Source organism: Castor canadensis, chromosome 2 (assembly GCF_047511655.1).
Source record: "Castor canadensis chromosome 2, mCasCan1.hap1v2, whole genome shotgun sequence".
Taxonomy (NCBI): Eukaryota; Metazoa; Chordata; class Mammalia; order Rodentia; family Castoridae; genus Castor; species Castor canadensis.
In genome coordinates, this window is record NC_133387.1 from 68,267,607 (window position 1) to 68,290,414 (window position 22,808).

General features: G+C 37.0%; 1 protein-coding gene across 2 annotated transcripts in view; it reads left to right on the top strand.

Moving 5' to 3' along the window:
- The window catches only part of Prkar2b (protein kinase cAMP-dependent type II regulatory subunit beta), an 87,898-nt gene that overhangs the window by 51,747 nt on the left and 13,343 nt on the right, over window positions 1-22,808 (top strand). Inside the window, exons 3-6 of one of the 2 annotated variants that reach the window (XM_074064974.1) lie at window positions 5,464-5,516; window positions 10,044-10,184; window positions 20,340-20,446; window positions 22,337-22,490. In XM_074064974.1, the coding sequence (XP_073921075.1) occupies window positions 5,464-5,516; window positions 10,044-10,184; window positions 20,340-20,446; window positions 22,337-22,490 (455 nt within the window). Of the gene's footprint in view, window positions 1-5,463; window positions 5,517-9,921; window positions 10,006-10,043; window positions 10,185-20,339; window positions 20,447-22,336; window positions 22,491-22,808 lie in introns of both variants that reach the window. The other variant, XM_074064975.1, reaches the window with a different exon arrangement.

A 22,808-nucleotide genomic window follows, 5' to 3' on the forward strand; every position in this document is an offset into this window, starting at 1 on the left:
TGATGGATCACTTCCAGGCAGAAGCTTTAGAGGCTAGTGAGCAGTTTGCCACTGCCTTAGGATCTGGTTTCATTCTAGACCATGGAGGCTCTGTCAGCCCCCTTGGTTGAGGTGCCTGCCTTAAATTGATATTTTTATAAAATGTATTTTTTTTCTTTTGTAGGAGAGCATTTCCACTTCAATAAGCTAAGTTTAAACTATATTGAGTCAGAACTCTATTGTCTTAACACACCTGTGCTTTTATAATTGCTTGTTTTAAGCTGATTATTATTTAAATAAGTATGCTAAATTCCTATTTAGAACATGGAAATTGAACTTTGGTATATTGTATACAAATCATTCTTTTTCTATATTGAAAGTCTAAACCACACGGTCTCTCTATGTAGGCCATATTTGTCTTTCATTCTTTCAGTAAATATTTATGGCAGGCCTACTGTGTCAGAGCTGAGCACCCAGTGGCTCATGGAGTTCTTTATTCTGTGTTGTCCACACTTCCAGTATGCGTTGTGCATACTTGTCTAACGTAGAGTTGTTTTCATCTTACTCAATTTCAAGAATCCACAGCAAAGCAAAGACAGGTCTTGGTAAAAAACTGGTGGTTGGCACAACCCTTTGTCTATGTATATACACTGCATGAAAAGATTAAAACCAAGTCCCACAAGATGCAGAGTCAGTGTATTTCTTATTGTCCTGTCCTACAATCTGGCAGTTGTTTTGGCTACACCAATGTGGGAATTACTGCAATGTGGAAATTACTCTATCTGCAATGTGGGAACCTACTTAAATTCTTTAGACTATTCTTGACAAGCAGTATAGTATCCAAATGCATATACACACAATATAACAGCAAAACTTTAAAACAGGGTCTAGTTAAAGAATAAGGCTCTATCTCTCACCACTGTTTAATTGCCAAACAATAAAGTACATAGTTCCAAGCTAAATGTCAGATAGTCTAAAAGGTACAGGGCAAATACATTTGAGAAAGAACACCAGGCACTATAGATTTTCTGGAGGCTTTGGTATGACTGGCTATCTAGACATAGAGCCTGCCATTCATGTATATGTTGCACAAGCATTTACTGTGACAGAAGTCACTCCTTTTTACTCATCCTTTCTGACCCATTTCTTGAACATTTCATTTGAGAGTCTGTAATATAGGTACACTGTTGTGAAATATGAAAAAGAAGCATCATCTCTATTCTCAATGACCTCCTAAGCTTGTTTGTTCGTTAGTCAGTCTTTTATTCAAATGAGCATTGAGTCAAGCAAGGTGCCACATGAGTGCTGGGGAAATAGAAGAATACACAGTCAGTCCCTGAAGGGCTAGAAGTCCCAGCTTGAAGAGGCAACCAGATTGTAACATGTTTGGAAGAGTATAGTACGTTAAGTTGTAGCAGTGAAATCCACTGTGTTGGGAGAGTTCAAAGGAAGCTCAAAGGATGAGCACAGAAGTGGAGGTTCCAAAATTAGCTCTGTATAGGTAAGATGTGACTTTTTTTTTTTTTTTTGGTGGTGATAGAGATAGAACTCAGGACTTAATACATGCGAGGTAACCATTGTACCACTGAGCTACATCCCCAGCCCAGGATGTGACTCAGTCTGACCTTTTAGTTGGGGTTAGTGAAGAAATTGCTCCAAGTGGAAGAAACAGTTTAAATGACTGTAAGGTACCACCATGGCATCTTATGAAATTGCAAGTGCTTGCTTTTGATTAGGCTTTAGGAGGTAAATTCTGGTTTTTTGTTTGTTTTGTGTCTGGTGTTTTTGGTGTGACTGGGGTTTGAACTCAGGGCTTTGTACTTGCAAAGCAGGCATTCTACCACTTGAGCCATGCCTCCAGTCCTAAGAGGCAAATTCTAATGTGGTGAAACAATTCAACATAAATGTCAAGTGTTAAATCCTCATAATATTTACACAATAGATACGTTAATGAAACTTATAGCCCAGGCACAAGCAAACAAACATACTATCAGAGAGGTGTTAAATAAAAAATAGTACTGGGACAATCTGCTATTTGGAAAATAACAGATTCCTCCTCAATATTATTTTTAGTTAGGTCTTAGTGGCTAGAAGTTTAGAAATTAGAGGATTAGGATGCTTTCTGTGAATTAAAAATTAAGATGAACACCAAATGGTCAGATGATATGGATAACAAGCTACTGAAGAAGTAGTATATTACCTGCTATGTTACTTCATTGTATGTGTTCATCTGTGAACTGGGCACATTCGTGGTCTCACAAAAGTGCTGCATTTAGTTTAATTCTCTGCTGCTCTTGTCCTCTGGAAAGTCTAAATTGGTGAACTTGGACCCCTATTTTCTTTTTGCATTGGCCCTGCAAATTATCTAGCAGCCCTGCTTACTAGGTTGGTTATCCATGGAGACAGAAAGTTACAGGGCCTCACTTTACAAGTAGATGTCCTCATGGTTTCTGGAGAGTTGCATTCAATCTAATTAAAGTGTCCGAGCCTCATTCACAGGACCATCAGTATCGTGTGGGGTGTCTCATGCTGTCCAGCTTGATACCATTAGACATTTCCTACTCACCAAGCTAATTTTTGTGATTTGGGTTCTTCTGTGGTTTTCCTTTAGGAGGAGATCTGGGTGATCATGCTGACTCCGTGTTTCATTCAGGAACTTAGTTACTAAATTGGAATTCTGGTTGTCTGTATCAGTGAAGGTCGTTAATGTGGACTTGCTGTGAGAGATAGGTCTGCTTCTGCTGGCTTTCAGAGACATAAGGCTGAAGTCTAAGCATTGTGTTAGTAAATTCACCTAAGCAATCAGGTGTACAACAGTGGTTGAGAGCAAGGGTTTTGGAGTCAAGACAGTTAAACAATCCTAGGATCAAGTATAGGTCCTGCATTGATCTACCATTTGATCCAGCAATACCATTCTTGGGGATATACCCAAAATACTGTGACACAGGTTACTCCAGAGGCACCTGCACACCCATATTTATTGCGGCACTTTTCACAATAGCCAAGTTATGGAAACTGCCAAGATGCCCCACCACCGACGAATGGATTAAGAAAATGTGGTATCTATACACAATGGAATTTTATGCAGCCATGAAGAAAAACGAAATGTTATCATTCGCTGGTAAATGGATGGAATTGGAGAACATCATTCTGAGTGAGGTTAGCCTGGCCCAAAAGACCAAAAATCGTATGTTCTCTCTCATATGTGGACATTAGATCAAGGGCAAACACAACAAGGGGATTGGACTTTGAGCACATGATAAAAGCTTTAGCACACAAGGGAGGGGTGAGGATAGGTAAGACACCTAAAAAATTAGTTAGCATTTGTTGCCCTTAACGCAGAGAAACTAAAGCAGATACCTTAAAAGCAACTGAGGCCAATAGGAAAAGGGGACCAGGAACTAGAGAAAAGGTTAGATCAAAAAGAATTAACCTAGAAGGTAACACCCACGCACAGGAAATCAATGTGAGTCAACTCCCTGTATAGCTATCCTTATCTCAACCAGCAAAAACCCTTGTTCCTTCCTATTATTGCTTATACTCTCTCTACAACAAAATTAGAAATAAGGGCAAAATAGTTTCTGCTGGGTATTGAGGGGTTGGGGGGAGAGGGAGGGGACGGAGTGGGTGGTAAGGGAGGGGGTGGGGGCAGGGGGGAGAAATGACCCAAGCCTTGTATGCACATATGAATAATAAAAAAAAAAAGTATAGGTCCTGTCACTAAGATGCACAACCTTGACCTCTATGTCCTAGTCTTTCATCTGTCAAATGATGGCATTCACTGTTACTGTAGGGTTGTGAGATTCAGTAAAATGGTGTACACTGGGCCAGGGTTACTTCTGACATTTGGGGTGCCAGATAATGCTTTGTTTGGGGCTGATGTGTATGGGGGTATTGCAGGCTGTTTGGTGGCATCCCCTACTCAAGCACAGTAGCTTTCCCCAGCCTCCTGCATCAGAATGTCTCCAGACATTACCAGATATCCTCTGGAGTGGGTAAAGTTGGATCTGATTAAGAACCATTGATCTAGGTGTATAAAGCAGGGCCTGGAGAAAGAAGGCTAATGCCAGGTTTTCTGGTAATGATGATAGGGGTTCTATTGATGATAATGTTCTTGATGCTATCCTGAAGCCCCTGGGAAGACATTTGTTAGCCTTTCACTTAGCCTTTGTTCTTTCAATTTCTACATCCATGCCAGAATAAACTCCTATGGACTAAAAAAAATAAATGTAAAAAGACCAACCATTAAAAATCTCAGAGAAGTAACAAATCTTTGGATTTTCAGATGAGAAAAATGTTGTCCAAGCTCAAAAGCAGTATCACTACTGTGATATTTAATGATAGTTTTAAACCACATTGGAGTATTTCTTCTTTGATATATTTCACAACGTGAAGCATAAACAAACATGTATAATCTGTAAAGGCTTTGTAATAATCATTAAAAAGAAACTTGGATAAAACAATTATGAGCAATCTGGCATACAAAATAGTATTTAAAAACTAGTTTAAGTCAAAAAGGAAATCAGATATTCCCTATAGATAGGACAAAGGAGGAAATATTTATTGGTCCATAAACATATGGAGGTTGTTCAAATTTAATAATTAAAAAATTTGAATCCTTTTAAATTGGCACAGATTTTAAACAATACTACCCAATTCTTTTGTCCAGTTAGAGGAGCCTCTTTATACAGTCTTTCTAGGACAATGGATAGGTACAACCGTTCTGTAAATAAACATGGTGATAAATATGCCTTAAAATTTTATCATGTCTTTTAATCCTCCAAAATAACATTTGGGAATAATGCCTACAGCATAATCTGAAATGTTGACAAATGTTTATGTATGAAGATGTTTATACCCAAGTTGTTTTTAATAAAAGCCAGCTAATGTTCAGTGTTAGGGAAGTTAATTATAGTGTATGAAAACTAATTTGCTGTCCTTAAAAACAATATTATCTGTTTCTGATGACATGGGAAATTCTTATAGTGTTAAATGAAAAAAGGCAGGATTTAAAATTACATATGCAATATAAACTCAACTTAGAATAAAGACTGGAAAGGAATATTGCACAATCTTAATAACATTTATTCCTGAAAGATTCAATTATGGATAATTTATGAAAGCTACTCATACCTGATTAAGTTGGTCATTTCATGGCAGACTTAGACTTTTTTGTGTTCTTTTAGGCATTTTTTAGGTCTTATGTATTTCTTTGTCTTGGAAATGAAGATGAAAGGGTTTAAACTTTGTATAGAAGAAAGCAAAAAGCAGTTGTCAATGTCTTGAAATACAACTTTATAGTCTAAGAAATTCCTTATAGACAATGATATGAAGTCAGTTTTAGGGGTAAGCTGCTGGTTCTGGAATTTTTTTTTTTTTTTTTTTTTAAATATCATGGAACTCTTTCTATTAATTAGTTTTCAGATATATTTTAGTATGTTTTTGATGAGTGAGTGTTTAAAATGTCCATTTTTATATTTATAGTATGCGCAGAAGCTTATAATCCTGATGAAGAAGAAGATGATGCAGAGTCCAGGGTATGTAATTTAATGAGTGAATTGATGCTCTTGTATGATAGAAGGAAAATAATAATAGTAAAGATGTTATTGTCATATAGATCCACAGGAGACATAGTGAAGTTGTGTTGTGTGTTTCTTTTTCTAGTTTTATCTCTGATACCCCACTTCTTCTTCAACTTCTGTAGAATTATTTTTATCTAAAAACACGTCTCTTTGGATAAAAGGAAACAAGAACATACTGCTCACTGTGGTTGTGACTTTATTTCTTTTGTAAGATACATCCTGGTGGTGAAAAATGTTTTCAGCTACCTTTCTTACAGTGAGGATGTTATTTTTTCTTAGAAAGTGTTTCTAGTAAAGAAAAATGCTGGGAAATACCTTCTGCTCCTGTTAATGGATGACAGCAGAAGCTTACTCTGAAATAAACAAGATGCAGTAAAATTACATCTCATGTGTCAGTATAACAGTTAAGATTTTTTAAAGTCTGTGTGTCTTGACAGTTTTCTCAGCAACTGATTTTTTTTGGAGGCTGATAAGTTTGTAAGAATTTGTCGAGTGCAGTTTGATAAATTTTTAAACCATGTCCTTTAGCTCGGTTGGGCTCTTATTTATTCAGTAAAAGCAAACTAAGTATGAGATTATTGTGCCTGAAGTGAAAAGGACACACTTTGCGAAAGGCCCCCTTGTCTCTTTGACCTTAAAAAGTATAAATGGAAACGTATTTCTTTAGCTCTGAAAAATACTTTGATTAGATTGTTTTAATACAGAAAAGCACATAATAGGTCCCTAAAATATATGTAGAATCCATTGGTAGAAAGATCGGGGGCTTGTGACTCAGAAGATCTCGAAGGTTCTTTTTATTCCTCTGCCTGTGGGATTCCCAGCCACACGGATCATTTCTCCACCAAAACTGAAACTACTTTGGTGAAACCCATGAATCCCAGCCTGGAAATTATGTTGCCTTAGGATCAAGACTTTTTTACTAATATATGACAGTAGTTACCACTCTGTGTAGTGTGAAAAATTTGACCTTGCTTCTCATGAGAATACTCCTTTTGCTTTAGTTTGTCTGTGAGGTAGAGTCTCACACTTTTGCCTAGGGCTGGCCTCAGACCTTGATCCTCCTGCAGCTGTCTTCTGAGTAGGTGGGATTACAGGTATGAACCACCATGCCTGGCTGAATGTTCTGGTTGAATCTTGTAAAAGTTAACTTTCAGCTGTTTGTGGAGAATAGATAAGACAATATGAACATCTTATACAGATTTCTCTTGAGTAACAAGATATGTGGTCTTTCCAAAGGGCATGTTTAAGTAAACCAAATTAATTGGTTTTCTCATTTTTTTCCTTGCAAGGCAGTAGAGGTTTAGAGCAGGAGTTGGCAAACATTTTAAGTAGAGATTTTTTTTTTTAACTGAAAATTCACTATTTTCAGAGAGGAATATTTTAGGTTTGGGGGTCATAAGGTCTCTTACAGCCACTCCAGCTCTGCTGCTGTTGCTTAAAATTGGCCATAGAAAATACATAAATGAAACAGTATGTCTGTATTCCATTAAAACTTTACCTGTGGGCACTTGAATTTGAATTTCATATAATTTTGAGAAACAGTATGTCTGTATTCCATTAAAACTTTACCTGTGGGCACTTGAATTTGAATTTCATATAATTTTCATCTGTCAAAAAATATTATCATTTGATTTTTTTTCCCAGTCATTAAAAAAGGTAAGTCTATTCTTAGCCCAAAGATTTGCCTGCAGGTGTGGTTTGCTGATCCCTGGTTTAGAGTATAGGCCTTGTGTACTGCTCACCTGGAATGAATCCTAGCCTTGCAGCTGTGAACCGTGTGATGCTGGAGAAGTTACTTGAACAAGTTCATCTTCTTGTGCAGCAATGAGATAATAGGCACCAGGATCTGATTTTTCTATGTTCATCTGTCATCTTGAAATCTAGTTCAAGATGAGTATTGGTCAGATAGTAAACAAAGGCTTATATGTACTTCATCCTTACAGAAAAAAAGTGCAACAACTCCTTCCTTCACTAGCTAATAGTCTTACCTGTTGCCTATAAATAATACACAAGAAATAGTCCTCAATTCTTTTCAGACTTATGATTTTCTTTAATTTTTAGCCATCTGATAGGCTGACAGAGGTGAGATACCTGCCCATAGGTCCCATAGTCACTCTTTGGATGAACATTGGAATACAGTGAGTTGTAGAGGCCTGCAGGAAACCAATTCCATGTCTGCTTTAGGACTGGCCCTTTCCTCTCTAACTCACTTATACTTGCACACTACCAATGTTCACACAAGAGTGGGCCTTTTTGAGCTGGAGATATGGTTTAATGGTGGGCCATTTGCCTACCTGGCATTACAGGGTACTGGGTTTGATCCCCAGCATCACAAAAAAGGGGAGAGGAGTTGGTTGGATGAGCCTTCTCATGGCCAAAGGGACTCGAGTTTTCAAGATAATCATACAGAGGACATTCTTCTGCCTTTATCGTCCTGGAATAAAGGTTTAGTGAGAATATAGAACACTATTTCTCTTGAGTTTATTCTAAAATGAATGTATCAGGCCAGGCGTGGTCGGGCATGTCTGTAATCTCAGCTCTTGGGAGGTAAAAATAGGAGAATTGCAAGTTGGAGGGAAAGGGAAGGGGAAGGGAAGGGAAGGTAAAGGGGAAGGGAGGGGGAGGAGAACAGAGAGGGGGAGAGAAGAGTGCATCCATACTTGGATTCATTTTTCCCATGAACATTTACTCTCTTGCAGGTTGTTGCACCATGGCTTGCTCCCTTCTGAATATCCCTTATACACTGTGGGGGCAATTACCTATAATTTGCATAAAAATTGATTAGATATTGAATGCAATGTTAATTAAAAAATTTACTTGCTTCTAGAGACTTTATCCAGTTTCAAAGGAAAGACCTACATCCTGAAAGAGAGTATAAAACTCAGTAGACACAGAGTGAAGGCAGTCTCTTAATTTTCTTTTAAAAAATGTTTTCCCTTTATTGTTGTACTGGGTGTGGGTACATTGTAGCATTTACAAAGGTTCTTACAATGTATTAAATATACCATTTTTTAATTTACCCCCTCCACTGCTCTCCCCCATCCCTCCCTTGATTCCTGGAACAGTTTCAGCAGATACCATTTTTGCATTTACATACATGTGTGTGTACATTGTTTGCACCATATTCATCCTCCTACCCCTCCCCTGGCACCTCCCCCCTCCACTGGTGCCAAGCCCCCCATCTGCCCTCCTGTTCTCCAGTTTCATTGAAGAAAAAAGATTAAAGATAAAAAGAAAAACATGATGTTTTTTTTTTTTTTTTTTTTTTTTTTCATTTTTCTTTTATTATTCATATGTGCATACAAGGCTTGGTTCATTTCTCCCCCCTGCCCCCACCCCCTCCCTTACCACCCAATCCACCCCCTCCCGCTCCCCCCCTCAATACCCAGCAGAAACTATTTTGCCCTTATCTCTAATTTTGTTGTAGAGAGAGTATAAGCAATAATAGGAAGGAACAAGGGGTTTTGCTGGTTGAGATAAGGATAGCTATACAGGGCATTGACTCACATTGATTTCCTGTGTGTGGGTGTTACCTTCTAGGTTAATTCTTTTTGATCTAACCTTTTCTCTAGTTCCTGGTCCCCTTTTCCTATTGGCCTCAGTTGCTTTAAGGTATCTGTTTTAGTTTCTCTGCGTTAAGGGCAACAAATGCTAGCTAGTTTTTTAGGTGTCTTACCTATCCTCACCCCTCCCTTGTGTGCTCTCGCTTTTATCATGTGCTCATAGTCCAATCCCCTTAAAACATGATGTTTTTGCTGGTTTGAGATAATGATAGCTTGTGTTATTGCCATGCATATATGTATTACAACTCCAACTGGTTCATATCCTCTAGTTCTTCACTCCTCCCTAGTCCCCTTCTTATGGTGGCCCCAGCCAGCTTAAGATTTCTATTCATTCTTGTACAGTGAACACATCAACCACATTCACGTTTTTAGTTTCCTTCACTTACCCTTGTCCCTCCTGTGTGCTACATCCCCTTACTGTGACCCATGTCCCATAATATTGCTGCATTTGTTTTAGGTCTGTACAGCTGTTGGAAGGTGGTTTTCTCTTGTACTTGTCCCTGCTGGCTGGGAACTTTTGAATCCTTCTAGCCAATCATATACCTTTACATAATGAACTTGCTACATGGGGGAAAACACTGTTTGTGAAAAACATTCCAGTGTTGTGAATGTATACTGTCTTCCAGCCAAGCTACATTACTTTCCCCTATGCAGTGGGCTCATACTAGACACCTGAAGTGAATCACAGTGCCCCCTTAAGTGAACTTGAGCACTAACAGTTTTTCTTTCTAGCATTCCTGGTGGTTTTTATTGGTACTGACTATTGTTTTTGTTTTCTCAATTTAATGTCCTTTTAGATTATACATCCAAAAACTGATGATCAAAGAAACAGATTGCAAGAGGCTTGCAAAGATATCTTGCTGTTTAAGAACCTGGATCCGGTAAGATAAATCTTAATAACAGAAATGGTTTTCTCCAGTGCCAGGGTCAAGGACTACATAGGGGCTTGAGTTTACCCTTCTTCCAAGCTAAGATCAGCAGAGATGCCATTGTGGATGCCTGCACGTCAGTATGTGGAGCTGCAGGACACAAGAACAGAGCCTGGGGTACAGAGCTTGGAGTAAGTAAGCCTGGACTGTTGGTCTGGGAGGAAGACATTGTCTCATCCCTCAAGGTTATTTGCTACAAACACAGCCCTAGTATGACCAGGTAGGAGAGGTTAGGACCTTGCATTCTTCATAACCCCACAGGCATATAAAGGGATGTTAGGGCTCACAGAGAAGGGCGAGACTCAACAGCCAGCAATCATAACTAGATTTGAATGTGTATAATGTCTATATTATACATACTTTTAAAGTAGTATTTTCCTTGACTTCTTTAAAGTGAGGGGATTCTAGTCTTTGTATTTCTAGGATACCCACTCAGTGATCATGCTATTCAGACTTCTGCTTCCTTCATCACTAATTGTATGTATTTTTGCTATATAGTCATTTAGGAAAGAACTCTTATTGCTTGTCCCAAATGTGAAAATGGACTCAACTTTCTTTTCTTTTCTTTTTCTTTCTTTCTTCTTTTTTTTGTTCAAATGACATCTTCTGATTTTCAGTTTGATGCCCTAAAGGAAAAAGTATTAAATCTAGCTCCATTATTTTTTTTTGAGGTCTTCTTAAGAAAGGAAATTTTTTGAGAGTATTTCATCATACCAATTCTTCTATATTAGGTCATTTTTACACCCTGAGATATTAAAAAACCTGTGTTGATTGATAATACCATTTGTCTTTATATCATATCCTCTAGGAATGTGAATTACATTTTGTGACTTTGGAGGCTTGGTTTCTAGGACCACACAGTACAAGTCTGTATGTCTGTCTCTGAGTCTGATTACTGTCTCTGACAGGCTTGAAGTAACCATGCCGAAGACCCTTTGGTCACTTCATCTGTCCATTTCTGGAGAGCAGGAAATATGGCTTTCCAATCTTTATCTCTCTCTTTAGGTAGCATATGCCTCTCAAGGCTTTCTACATGCATCAGAGTCTCAAAAAGAAAGCATGGTATAAAACAATGCTTTCATAGTTATGTATGCATATTTAATAATGAGAAATATTTTTGGATATATTTGGTAATTGTGATAAAATGATGGTATTTAAATTCCACCTAACTAAATACAAAGCCCTAGTTGCGCTCTCATGGAGTGAATTCAGCTATTCAGAGTGGCCCTGACAGGTCCTTTTATTCACTCAGTCCATTTACCCACATCTACTGAGTTCCATCACTGAACCAGTAGTGTGGGTGAATGCTGAGGAAACAAAGGCCTGTTTCAATGCCCTGTGTTGGTATTGTAGCCAGCCTGTGGATCAGATGTTCTCGAAGGCAAGGGCAATTAGGTATTTAATTCTTTAGTTCCAAATGCACACATCAGACAGCTCTGAATTAATCCTTAGTTTTGTAATGTATAGGCAGGCTTCCATTAAGGGTACTCTATTTTTTGAGTAGGTCTTTTCGTGGGAGAATTTCAAAAGTCACTAAAAACAGTTCTTCTCAGTTTTAACATGACTATATATCATCAAGAGATGTTACTACAATGCAGACTGTGATTCAGTAGGTCTGAGTGGAACCGGAAAGTCTGAATTTCTCATGGCTCCCAGGTAGTGTTGATGCTCCTAGCCCACAACATAGTTTGAATATCAGCGATGAGAGCTAGGTGTGAAAATGTTCATGTTCAGTGTTTTGGTAATGCTGTATGTTATTTCATTTGCCTACTTGTTCATTGAGCTAGTATTTTCATGCTTCAGCAGTGACTAAGCAGTGATATTCTGTTTGTTTCTGTATACTAACAGATAAACGAGCATGAGTGAAACAGTTGCTAGTTAAACTTTTCTGGGATGCTGCCTATTCTATTCTATCTTCTAAGCTAAATTGATTTTCCTTGTCATTTCAACTTTAACTCTTTTTTTTGTGGTATTATTGGGGTTTGAACTCAGGGCCTTGCCCTTGCTAGGCAGGTGCTCTACTATTTGAACCGCACCCCCAAGGCCTCAACTTTAACTTATAAAGTGTTTTAAAATTACAGTTGCATTAAAAACTATTTTTAAAAGCATCTTTTTGCTAGTATAGTCTGGCAAGATGCATTTTACTTAATTAAAGTGATTATAAGCAGGATTTTTTTTTTTTTTTTAAGATTTCAAGGTTTTCAATGTGTACTGAAAGGCAGTTCATGGGGGAGAGGGAGAACCCAAACCATAAATGGTCACTATTTATTGTTTTTTAAAGAAGAGACAAACATGTTTTATAGTTGTTTCCAAAATGATCACTTTTGTTTTGAGATAGGCTCTTGCTGTGTATCTCAGACTAGCTTTAAATTCATGATCTTCCTTGTCTCAGCCTCCCACGTGCTGGGATCACAGTCAAGTATCACTACATCCGATAACTGTTCTTTGAATTTGAGCTCAAACCAGCTTGATATATTCCCTTATCTCAAATGCTTTTAGAAATGATGGAGGATACAAAACCCGAAACATTTATTTTATTCAGCCTGTAATAAGAAATTTAGCCTCAAACATGGCAGACCTAAGATGTTAGGTTAAGTTCATATTTTGAGCATTCTTTTATGTTTTTTTTAAATACACACTATTTATTGTAACTCAAATGCATTTTAATTGAATTACATATTCAACTCATACAATCTGATCATGGAACCTCTTCCCATTCAATTTCTTGACTACATACTATGCTGTAAGGCTTATGTAAAGTTTTGGGTGCCACAGAGATGTTTAGATTTGGTTCTTACACTCCTGAAACATATAATTTGATGAGGGACACAAAGCATATTGGTGATAGATACTGTCATTCGGTCAGGCACTATGAGAGGAAGAGTTATGTTTTAGGGTACTCTGTATTCTGAAAGCCAGAGAGGCCACTGAGTTTCACTTTAGGAAATCACCAGTTACTAAGAAGTGTACAAAGTTGGGTATCAGTAGTTCACAGCAGTAATCCTTAGCTACATGGGAGACTGAGATTGAGAGGATAGTGGCTCGAGGCCAGCCTGGACAAATAGACCATGAGAGCCCAACTCCAAAATAACCAGAACAAAAAATGAACTGGGAGGAGTTGCTCAAGCAATAGAGCACCTGCTTTGTAAGTGTAAAGTCTTAAGTTCAAACTCCAGTCTCACACACACACAAAAAGTATAGAGAATGTTACCACTAGAGCCTAAAGTGGACATCGTCCAGGGGGAACTAGGGTGGGAACTAAGATGTGCATGCTGTTTCATACTACGCTATGCCATACATAACATTCGACACGTGCTATAAGCAATTGGCATGGCTAAAGAGTTTTGAGCAGAGAATGTTAACAGCCATAAGTTACCTTTGGTAGAAGCATAAAGGGTAGAATTAAAGAGGAGAGAGCAATGGGAGACATGAGCCAGAACCAAGGAATGGGGCAGGTGAGGAAGTTATGCCATGATCTGGGGAAAAGAAATGGGCCTGAACCAGGGAAGGGAAAAGAGGGATGGACAGAAAGGAATGATGCCACAAAATACACAGAATCAACAGAATTTGGTACATAGTGGTTACTTTAATTGGAGCTTAAGGACAGTCTAGGATGACTGTCATTGTCTAGCTGGAATGACTGTGAAGGTTAGTACATTTCCAGAAATGGGAAAACTTAGAGAAAGAGGAAACAATAATTACTAATTAGCAAGAAGAATGATCTTGGCTTTGAATTTACTGTCTGATTTGAATTTCGTGAAGCAATTGTTCAGCTTGAAAATTTTGTACTTCCTAGACCTCAGAACATTTTTTCCTTGGAGTGCTGGATTTTCATATGTTGAACCACGGCATTTAATCTCTTTGAAGATATTTCTTTCATGAATATTTTAATGGTCAACTCAGTAGGCCACTTTTGTTCTGAACTATTTCTAATTTGAGGCTAACTGAAATAATTTTCCTATGCTATATGATAGACTCTTTCATTAATATAGAGTAAGTTATTATTTCTTAAGTGAGTCAAGGCCCTTTACTGAGCTCAGTCGTGAATTTGCATTCTGTAGGAGAATTAGATGTGGATTTCCTACAGTGGTTGTCACTTACCATGATAAACCTCTGCATATTAAATATTTCCTAAGTTCTTTTCACTCTGTGCATAATTATGGGGAAATTACATTTTGATTGACTAGAACAGACATCTGTCACATAGAGAAGTTGTAAAAGAAGTAATTTTTCTGTATTTTATCAGGATTTTTCACATGTACGTATATGATTTCTTTAGCTTTACAATTTAAAAGCTGTATATTATACATCTATTTAAAATGCAGCTAAATCTAACATGACCAAAAATTTTACTATAGCAATTTTTTGTCTATTTGACATTTAGAGTCAGAATCAATCATTAAAGCTGATATTCCCTCGGTACCTTCCCTAAAAGAATCAAAATGTACATAGCAAGCAAAATAAAATATTAGTAAACCATTTAACCAACCTGCAGAATTTTGATAGATGACCATATGTTGCCTTAGTTGATGAACTCTTTTGGGTAATTAACACCTAGTGGGCCAATTAACACCACATCCAGAAAGCTCTGTTTTACTGCCACACTGGCTTCATTCTCAGCCCTGGCTGCTGGCCCACACGCAGGTGCCAGAGCTCACACAGGAACACACGGAGGAGATGAAAACCACTTGCTGCAAACCTACCACCATCATTTTCCCAAGGTTTCTTAATCCACATTAAGATGCAAAATTATGTGCTGTGTTCAAATGGAGCTTGGCTTTTTAATATAATTAATAACTTTAATTAATGCACATGAAATTTACCAAAATTCAGAATGAATAAAAGATAGTAAACAGAAGTCACCTCTCCACCTCTGTCTTCCAGCAAGCCAGTTTCTTTGCCTAGTTCTTTATTTTTATTTTTAAAATATTTTTTTTGGCTGTATTGGAATTTGAACTCAGGGCTTGCTAGGCAGACACTCTGCCACTTGAGCCATTCTTTAAATGCTATCATATGTGTTTTTCCAGGGTTGCACAATGCATATACAAATACACTCTTTTAAAATTTTTGGTGGCAGTAAAATCTATGTAGTGTTCTTCCTTGTTCATTTCTTACTGAACAGTTATGAAATCTGTTTCATACAGATATAGGGAATAGATTCTCTACTGAAGCATATCTATGCCAGTAGAGATTCCATATTCTTTTTAAAAATTATTTTTATCAGTATTAATTTCTTTATAAAAGTTTAAAGTAGCAGCCTTTATGTATTGTAGACCTAAACCATGTTAGGTCTACATTAGTGTTTTGCTGATGTCCACTGTGTTAATATTGTATACATAATGGGAGTGCAATGACCAAAATAATACTGAAAAAGAAGAACAAAACTATAGGACTTACATTCCACAATTTTAAAACTTACTATAGAGCTACAGTAATAAACATTGTGGTGCTGGCATAGGGATAGACATACACAATTATGAAATGGAATTGAGTGTTCCAGAAATAAACCTATATATTCATGGCCAATTGCTTCTCAACAAAGGTGAAGACCATTCAGTGGGGATAACCATAGTCTCTTTAACAAATGGTGTTGGGACAACAATAAATAAACAAAGTTGGGCTCCTGTGCATACTATGTGCAAAAATTAACTTAAATGGATCAAAGACTGACAATTGAAGAGCTAAAACCATAAAGCTCTTTAAAGAAAACACAGCGGTAAGTCTTCATGACCTTGGATTTAGCAATGGATTCTGAGATACCAGAAGCAAAAGATTTTAATTAGACTTTACATAAATGTTAGACTTTATTTTATGCATCACAGGACATTACCAAAAAAGTTGAAAAGACAGTCTATAGAGTAGAAGAAAATGTTTGCAAATCATGTGTCTGATAAAGATCTAGTATCCAAAATTTATAAATAATACAATATCACATCAAAAAGGCAATTCAATTTAAAAATAGGCAAAGTATTTGAATAGCTGTTCCCACAAGGAAGATATACAAACAACCAACACCAATGAAAAGATTCTCATCATGGTTAGTCATTAGGAAAATGTAAACCCAAACTAAATGAAGTAACACTTCATCCCCACTAGGATAGCTATCATTAAAAAAGAAGGAAAATAACGAATGTTGGTGAGGCTGCGGAGCAATGAGAACCCTCAGACATTGTTAGTGGGAAAGTAAAATGATTCAGCTGCTGTGAAAAATGGCTAAGTGATTCCTCAGAAAGTTAAATGTGGAGGCATCATATGATCCAGTAAATGTAGAGGTACAATATGATCCTTTAATTCCACTCATAAATAAATACCCGAAAGAACTGAGAACAAATACTTCTTCAAGTAAGTACTTTTATACATATGTTCATAGCACCACTGTTCACAGTAGTGAGAAAGTAGAAACAACCCAAATGTCCGTTGTTAGAGAATGGAATAACAAGAGTTCCAGTGGTGCAGTCAGCACACATTACTTATATGAGAATGGATAAACAGATTGTACTGTTCACATACAATGGAATATTATTTGTTCTGAAAAAGAAATGAAGTATGACGCATGCTACAATGGGGATGAACTTTGAAAACATCATGCTAAGTGAAATAAATTAGGCACAAAAGTTTGCCTATTTTATGATTCTGTTACATTGAAATATTCAAAATAGATAACTTTATAGAGAAAGAAATCAGACTGGTGGTTTCCAAGAGTAGGGATAGACAAGGGCAAGTGACTGCTTAATGGGTGAGAGGTTTCCTTTTGGGGTGATGAAAATGTTTTAGAAGTACATGGGGGGGTGGTGGTTACAGAACTGTGGCCACTGAATTATTCACTTTAAAGTGGCTAATTTTATATTATGTGACTTTACCTCAATAAAAAATGGTAGTTCCCTCCCACCATTCTTTTGAACATTGTACTTGGAAGTCCAAACAAATGCAATAAGAAAAGGAAATAAATGTGTACTTATTGAGAAGGAAGAAATACAACTATCTTTGTTCATAGATAGGATTATCTAATGACAGAATTAGCAACAACAATAGCAGAAAGGTTGCCAGATACAAGGTTGATAAATAAAAGTCAATCACTTTTTAATATCAACAATGAACAAGTGGAATGTTGAATTAAAAACATATTATTTACATTATCCCCATGAATGAAATACTTAAATATAAATCTAACAAAAATATTTAAGGCTTATGTAATGAAAATTATAAAACTCTGATGAGGAAAAAAACCCCACAAGAACTAAATAAAATGGAGCTATTCCAAGATCATGGATAGGAGGATTCAATATTGTCAAGATATACGTTCCTCCCAATTTCATCTATAGAGTCGGTGCAATCCCAATAAAAATCCCAGCAAATTACATTATAGGCATTGCATTGACAAACTGTATCCTAAAAACTCTTAAAACTTAAGAAAACAACCTGCATAAAAAATTGACCCAAGACCTTAACAGAGATTTCATTGAGGAAGACGTAAGGTGATAAGTAAGCATATGAAAAGGTGTTCCACAGAATATGACATCAAGGAAATGCAATTTAAAGCAATGAGATACCACTGCACACCTATCAGAATGGCCAAAATCCAGTGCACCAATCCCACCATTTACATAGTGCTCAAATCTCCATGAAACAGCTCCAATGTGGTCTCAGTGCTGGTTTGTAGATCTTACGTTGGTGTGACAGCAGATAGCTGAGGTGTTCACATGCAAGTCTTCTTTTCTCTCACCTAACTGCCCCTTTTTGTGAGTAATTTCCCCATGGCAAGCAATTTCCTGATTACATCTCTCTGAGTATCCCCTCATTGCCAGTGACTCCCTTGAAATGTCGATGTCTGAGAATTCCCACATCATTCTGTAATGTATTTATGCAGTGCCCTGTAGCTAAACATTAGTTTTGTTTCCAGTCTCTTATGCTATTAGGATGATGCAGTGGAAAATGTGGGTGCATGTGTCATCACAAATAGCCATAGAATAACTCTGTGAGGGAGGGGAAAAGGTTTGTGTATTTGAAGTCTTAGTGAACATTGTCAGGTTTCTTTCTGTGGAGTTTGCGCCACTTTACCTTCTCATCAGAAGTCTTCCCACATCTCCGATAGAATATCTATTATAACATTTGTATCTCTTTTAATCTGACAAGTGAAAAGTGGTAGGTCATTTCAATCTTAGTTTGCATTTCTCTTCATTTTCAGAGAAGTTGAGCATCTTTTTATATTAAGACCCTCCCCTCCCAAAGCCTTCACAAACATTATGTCTTTGGTGCTTTAAAAATAATTATGTTGGACTGGGGAAGTAATTCAATGGTTGAGTGTTTGCCTAGCATGCATGAGGCCTTGGGTTCAATCTCCAGAACTGCTAGGGGTTGATAAAAATTAAGTTTGTATGGAATTTTTGGCCATCAACCATGAAGGGCACTTTATTGTGCTCTTTCAGTTTGAAGACTTGTGTTCTTTGGTTCTAAAAAATTTATCCCGTATTTCTTCCTTTGGTTTTCTCATTACTTTCTCCAACTCCTCTTTTGATCTGTTTATTGACTTTCTTTGTGGTTTTGATTTTACTTTGTCCTCCTTTGTTTAAAAAAATCACTAATGGTGGATACATGTCATTTTACATTTGTCAAGGCCATAAAATGTGCATTGTCAAGAGCAAACCCTGACACAAACATGGACTTTGGGTGATGATGATATCAGAGAGGGTATGTCATCAGTTGTACCAAATATGCCTCTCTGGTGGGAGGTTCTGATAATGGGAAATGGTGCTAGGATGTGATCAGGGGTGCGTGGGCTGTGTGTGCCGGTTGAACCTAAAGCTGCTCTAAGTAATTTTTAAAGGGAAAAAATTGGCAATAATTTTTAAATTTTCAAGCTACCCACTTTTCTCTGATTTTTTTTCTAAGCATCGTGTGTGTGTGTGTGTGTGTGTGTGTGTGTGTGTGTGTGTGTGTGTGTGTGTGTAATGGGTATGAGGGAAGAGTTGGGTCAATACTTGATTACTAGGTGTGGTGTTCAGGTTACAGGGATTTTGAAGAAAGGTATCACATGATTCCTGTGTGACTAAATTAGCTTAGTGTTTCAGTCCCACCCTGACAGGACCAGGTACTTCCCAGTACTTCCATTGCCATGCTAGGTACATTGATCCTCCACACGGCAATGCCGTGTGCCACGTTGGAGAGCTCCCTCTGCCACATTCAGCTCACTTTTGCTTTGGATCTCTTGTGTATCACTTGTCCCTTCCCATACTCTATACTGTTGGTGATTTCCTATCTTCATGTTAAAATTTTAATGGAGATTCAAAAGGAAAAGAATCACATGTGATATCTTATCCTCTTGATTCAAATTATCTGATTTCTTCAAGCTGTGTTTTCAGCTTGTAAACACCTGCCCCCCTCCCCAATCTATTATCAACTTCTCAATGTGGTTGTAATAATAATTGATTTGGCCTGGACAGTGGTTGTTATACTCAGAGAGGGACTTAACCAAGAACTCAGAACTCATAACCCTCTAAGTCTCTTGACTTTGCTGTTATTATTGCATCATGCTATTTCTCAAAATCTATTTGTCAGTCTGTTCAGAGGTCTGAATTGTTCCTGAATTTGATCTTAGGAAAAAACATTTTCATCTGAGAGTTTATTCTCAATGAGCTGAAGTTGATTCTTAAGCCTTGTCACCCACACTTAAGCCAAATAAAAATTTTACATTATTTAAATACTTATTCAATATAGTCTTGCAGCTTTCTGTAGATCTACCCTAGAGAGGTAGATGATTGCCTTTTAATGGCAAAGAATCATGACAGAGTATTTGCCACAGTCATTTTTGTTTGGCTTTTTGTTGTTTTCTACTCTGTTTTGCTTTGGGCACTAACTTATAAAGTAAGATTGGATCTAAATTCACTAAGTTTTTAAGTAACCTCTACATAAATTCTAGTGAGAATAGGGAAGTTTTAAAAATGTGCATTGTAAAAAGAAGTGTGCAGTAGTTCTTTACTAACCTGGTTGTTTTAGTTGCTAAGATTATATTTTACAAGTTATATGGTGATTGGGTGGTTAATTTTTCATTTTAAAGTGATGATAGTTGCAAATGTTCTGAACTAAATTAATTATCATGACTTTTGTTCAAATACTGAATATGAGAATAAATATATAATCATTTGTATGTGGTAAGGAAGATGGCACTGTGTAGATACAAAACAATAGCAATGATACTTCATTTCTGTGAGATCTTTCACAGAAGAAAAAAGGATATTAAGGTTACTTAAGAAAACATATTTTATATTTCATCTTTTTAAAAAAAACAGGAGCAGATGTCTCAAGTATTAGATGCCATGTTTGAAAAATTGGTCAAAGAAGGGGAGCATGTAATTGATCAAGGTGATGATGGTGACAACTTTTACGTAATTGATAGGTAAGTTTTGTCCAATCTCACTCCTGAAGTTGAAAGAATCCTTTGTGTAAAATCTCAGCAGGTATCATGAGAATTGAGAAGTTAACCTGATAGTTGCTGTTGCTTCACTTTTGTTGCTACATGAGAGGTATTGTAAACCTATCACAAATACATGCAGTGAAACCACACTGGATCATCATAGTTTATCTTAAAAAAAATGAACTATGTTAATCTGGTTAATCTATAAATGCAAGTCATTAAATATGAACATTCTCATTTGCTAACTTTGATTTGGAAGATAGTATGTTATAGTACTAGTATGGAGTAGATGCTTATTAAGTTGAGAGTAAAAGTAAGTCACAGCAGAACTCAATCTGTGTTACGTTTTTAGAAAGTTCTTTTTAATAACTATGAGAGTAAAACATGTTCATGTTTAAAAGCACTCAGGTATTTCGGAGGGCACAGGGTGAAAAGCCAGGCTTCTTCCCTTCTGCTTCAGCATCGTCCAGTCATTAGGAAGGATAGTTTGTGTGTTCTTGTAGAAATTGTATGTTATTAAATTTGTCTTTAAAAATTCTAGTAATCATTTTATTGGAGTAAGAAGACTCATTTATTTATATTGAAAATCTAATTTCAGAAAACTTAAGTTTTGTGAGAAATAGATGAGTCCTGGAACATTGCAGGGGAGCACACTAAACTGAGTATTTCTTCAGTTTGTAAAGTAAATAAGAGTTGTGATTTTGGTTATTATTAAGAGCTTCCATCAATGCAACAGTTTAATAAATTCACACAGATATTTGTGTTTAATTATAAGGGAATATGACACAGTATTAAACTTTTTAAAGTGGGTAGTTTTGACTACAAAAAAGTGGCTTTCATTTAAATGTAGTGTGTTCTATTTCAGTTAGACTAATCACCCATAGATGAAATAGGGCTGGGTTAAGGTCACAAGGATGATCAGTCTAGACCTTGCTGCACAGTCAGGACTCCTGGCCTCTCTGGTCATGTTCTTTCTGAGATTCTGCACTGCCTGAGGCCCTCCATTATCAGAGAAGAAGTCTGTATGAAAAAGCAGTCCACAGTATTATAACACACTTTAGACTGATAGGATTTCAGCTGGATTGGTAGCTTGTTTACTTCTCATCTGTACATTTCATTTATATATTTTATCCTACTCAAAGTGACAAATGTAGAAAACAGTGCAAAAATGCAAGTGGTATTTTATGTTTTGTGGGCCAGTATGGTCTCTTTTGCAACAACTATTCAACTCTGCTGTTGCAGTCAAAACCAGACATAGATAATGCATAAAGGAACAAGTTTGCTTATATTCCAATAAAACTTTATTTACAAATGCAGGCAGCCAGTCTGTGGGCCAACCCCAGGTACAGATTTATGAAAGGCCTCTAGTGAGTTCTATAGAGTGGTAGCTAAACAAATCATTATAGCTATTTCCTAAAAAAAAAAAAAGTCATTTTCTTTCTTCAAAGAAGTCATACATGTTCATTTTAGAAACACAAGCTCCTAAATTACATGTTAAGTGTCCCTGGAATCCCTCACTATTCTTATGGTCTAAGTACAGTTAGTGTTTTATATATGTTCCTTCAGATGATTTTCTCACATATTTGGCTGTGGTCTTATATGTTCATCATTTATTTATCTTAAATTTTTATTGTGTAGCTCCAGTTTTCCCAGCAGGCACATGCATGGCCCCCACCCTCATCTAGGTGATAGTTCTTTTACGATGGTCTGGAACTCATCAGAACACACTGATGCCCTTTTATTATGCCATCAGAGGGAATAGATAGGTTGTGATAAAATTTCATTACACAGGACTCTTCTCTGAAATAATGCCTCATTGTAATTAGATTTTGCTTGAATTACTTTTGCCTCCAATTTACGTATGTTCAACAGAGGAACATTTGACATTTATGTAAAATGTGATGGTGTTGGAAGATGTGTTGGTAACTATGATAATCGTGGGAGTTTCGGCGAACTGGCCTTAATGTACAATACACCCAGAGCAGCTACAATCACTGCTACCTCTCCTGGTGCTCTGTGGGGTTTGGTGAGTAAAATAATTTATTTCACCTGAATGTCATTAGTTGTAAAAATCATTATGGCAACAGACAGGTAGATACCAAATTTAATTATAATTGATAGATTTACTTGGGATCATTGGTCATCAGGAAATTTATTAGGCAACTGATGGATGCTGAACTGTTGGGCAGTAAGACTTCGCTAGGTCAGGGCTTCATGTCCTTCACCCCCACTCTTCCACTCAAGTCAGGAGCTTGGGATCTGCTGGCCCTGGGAATGATACTAGACCCAAAATGCTCCTCTCTTACTCTTAAAAAACAACCAGTCACACAGACAGACAAAGCCT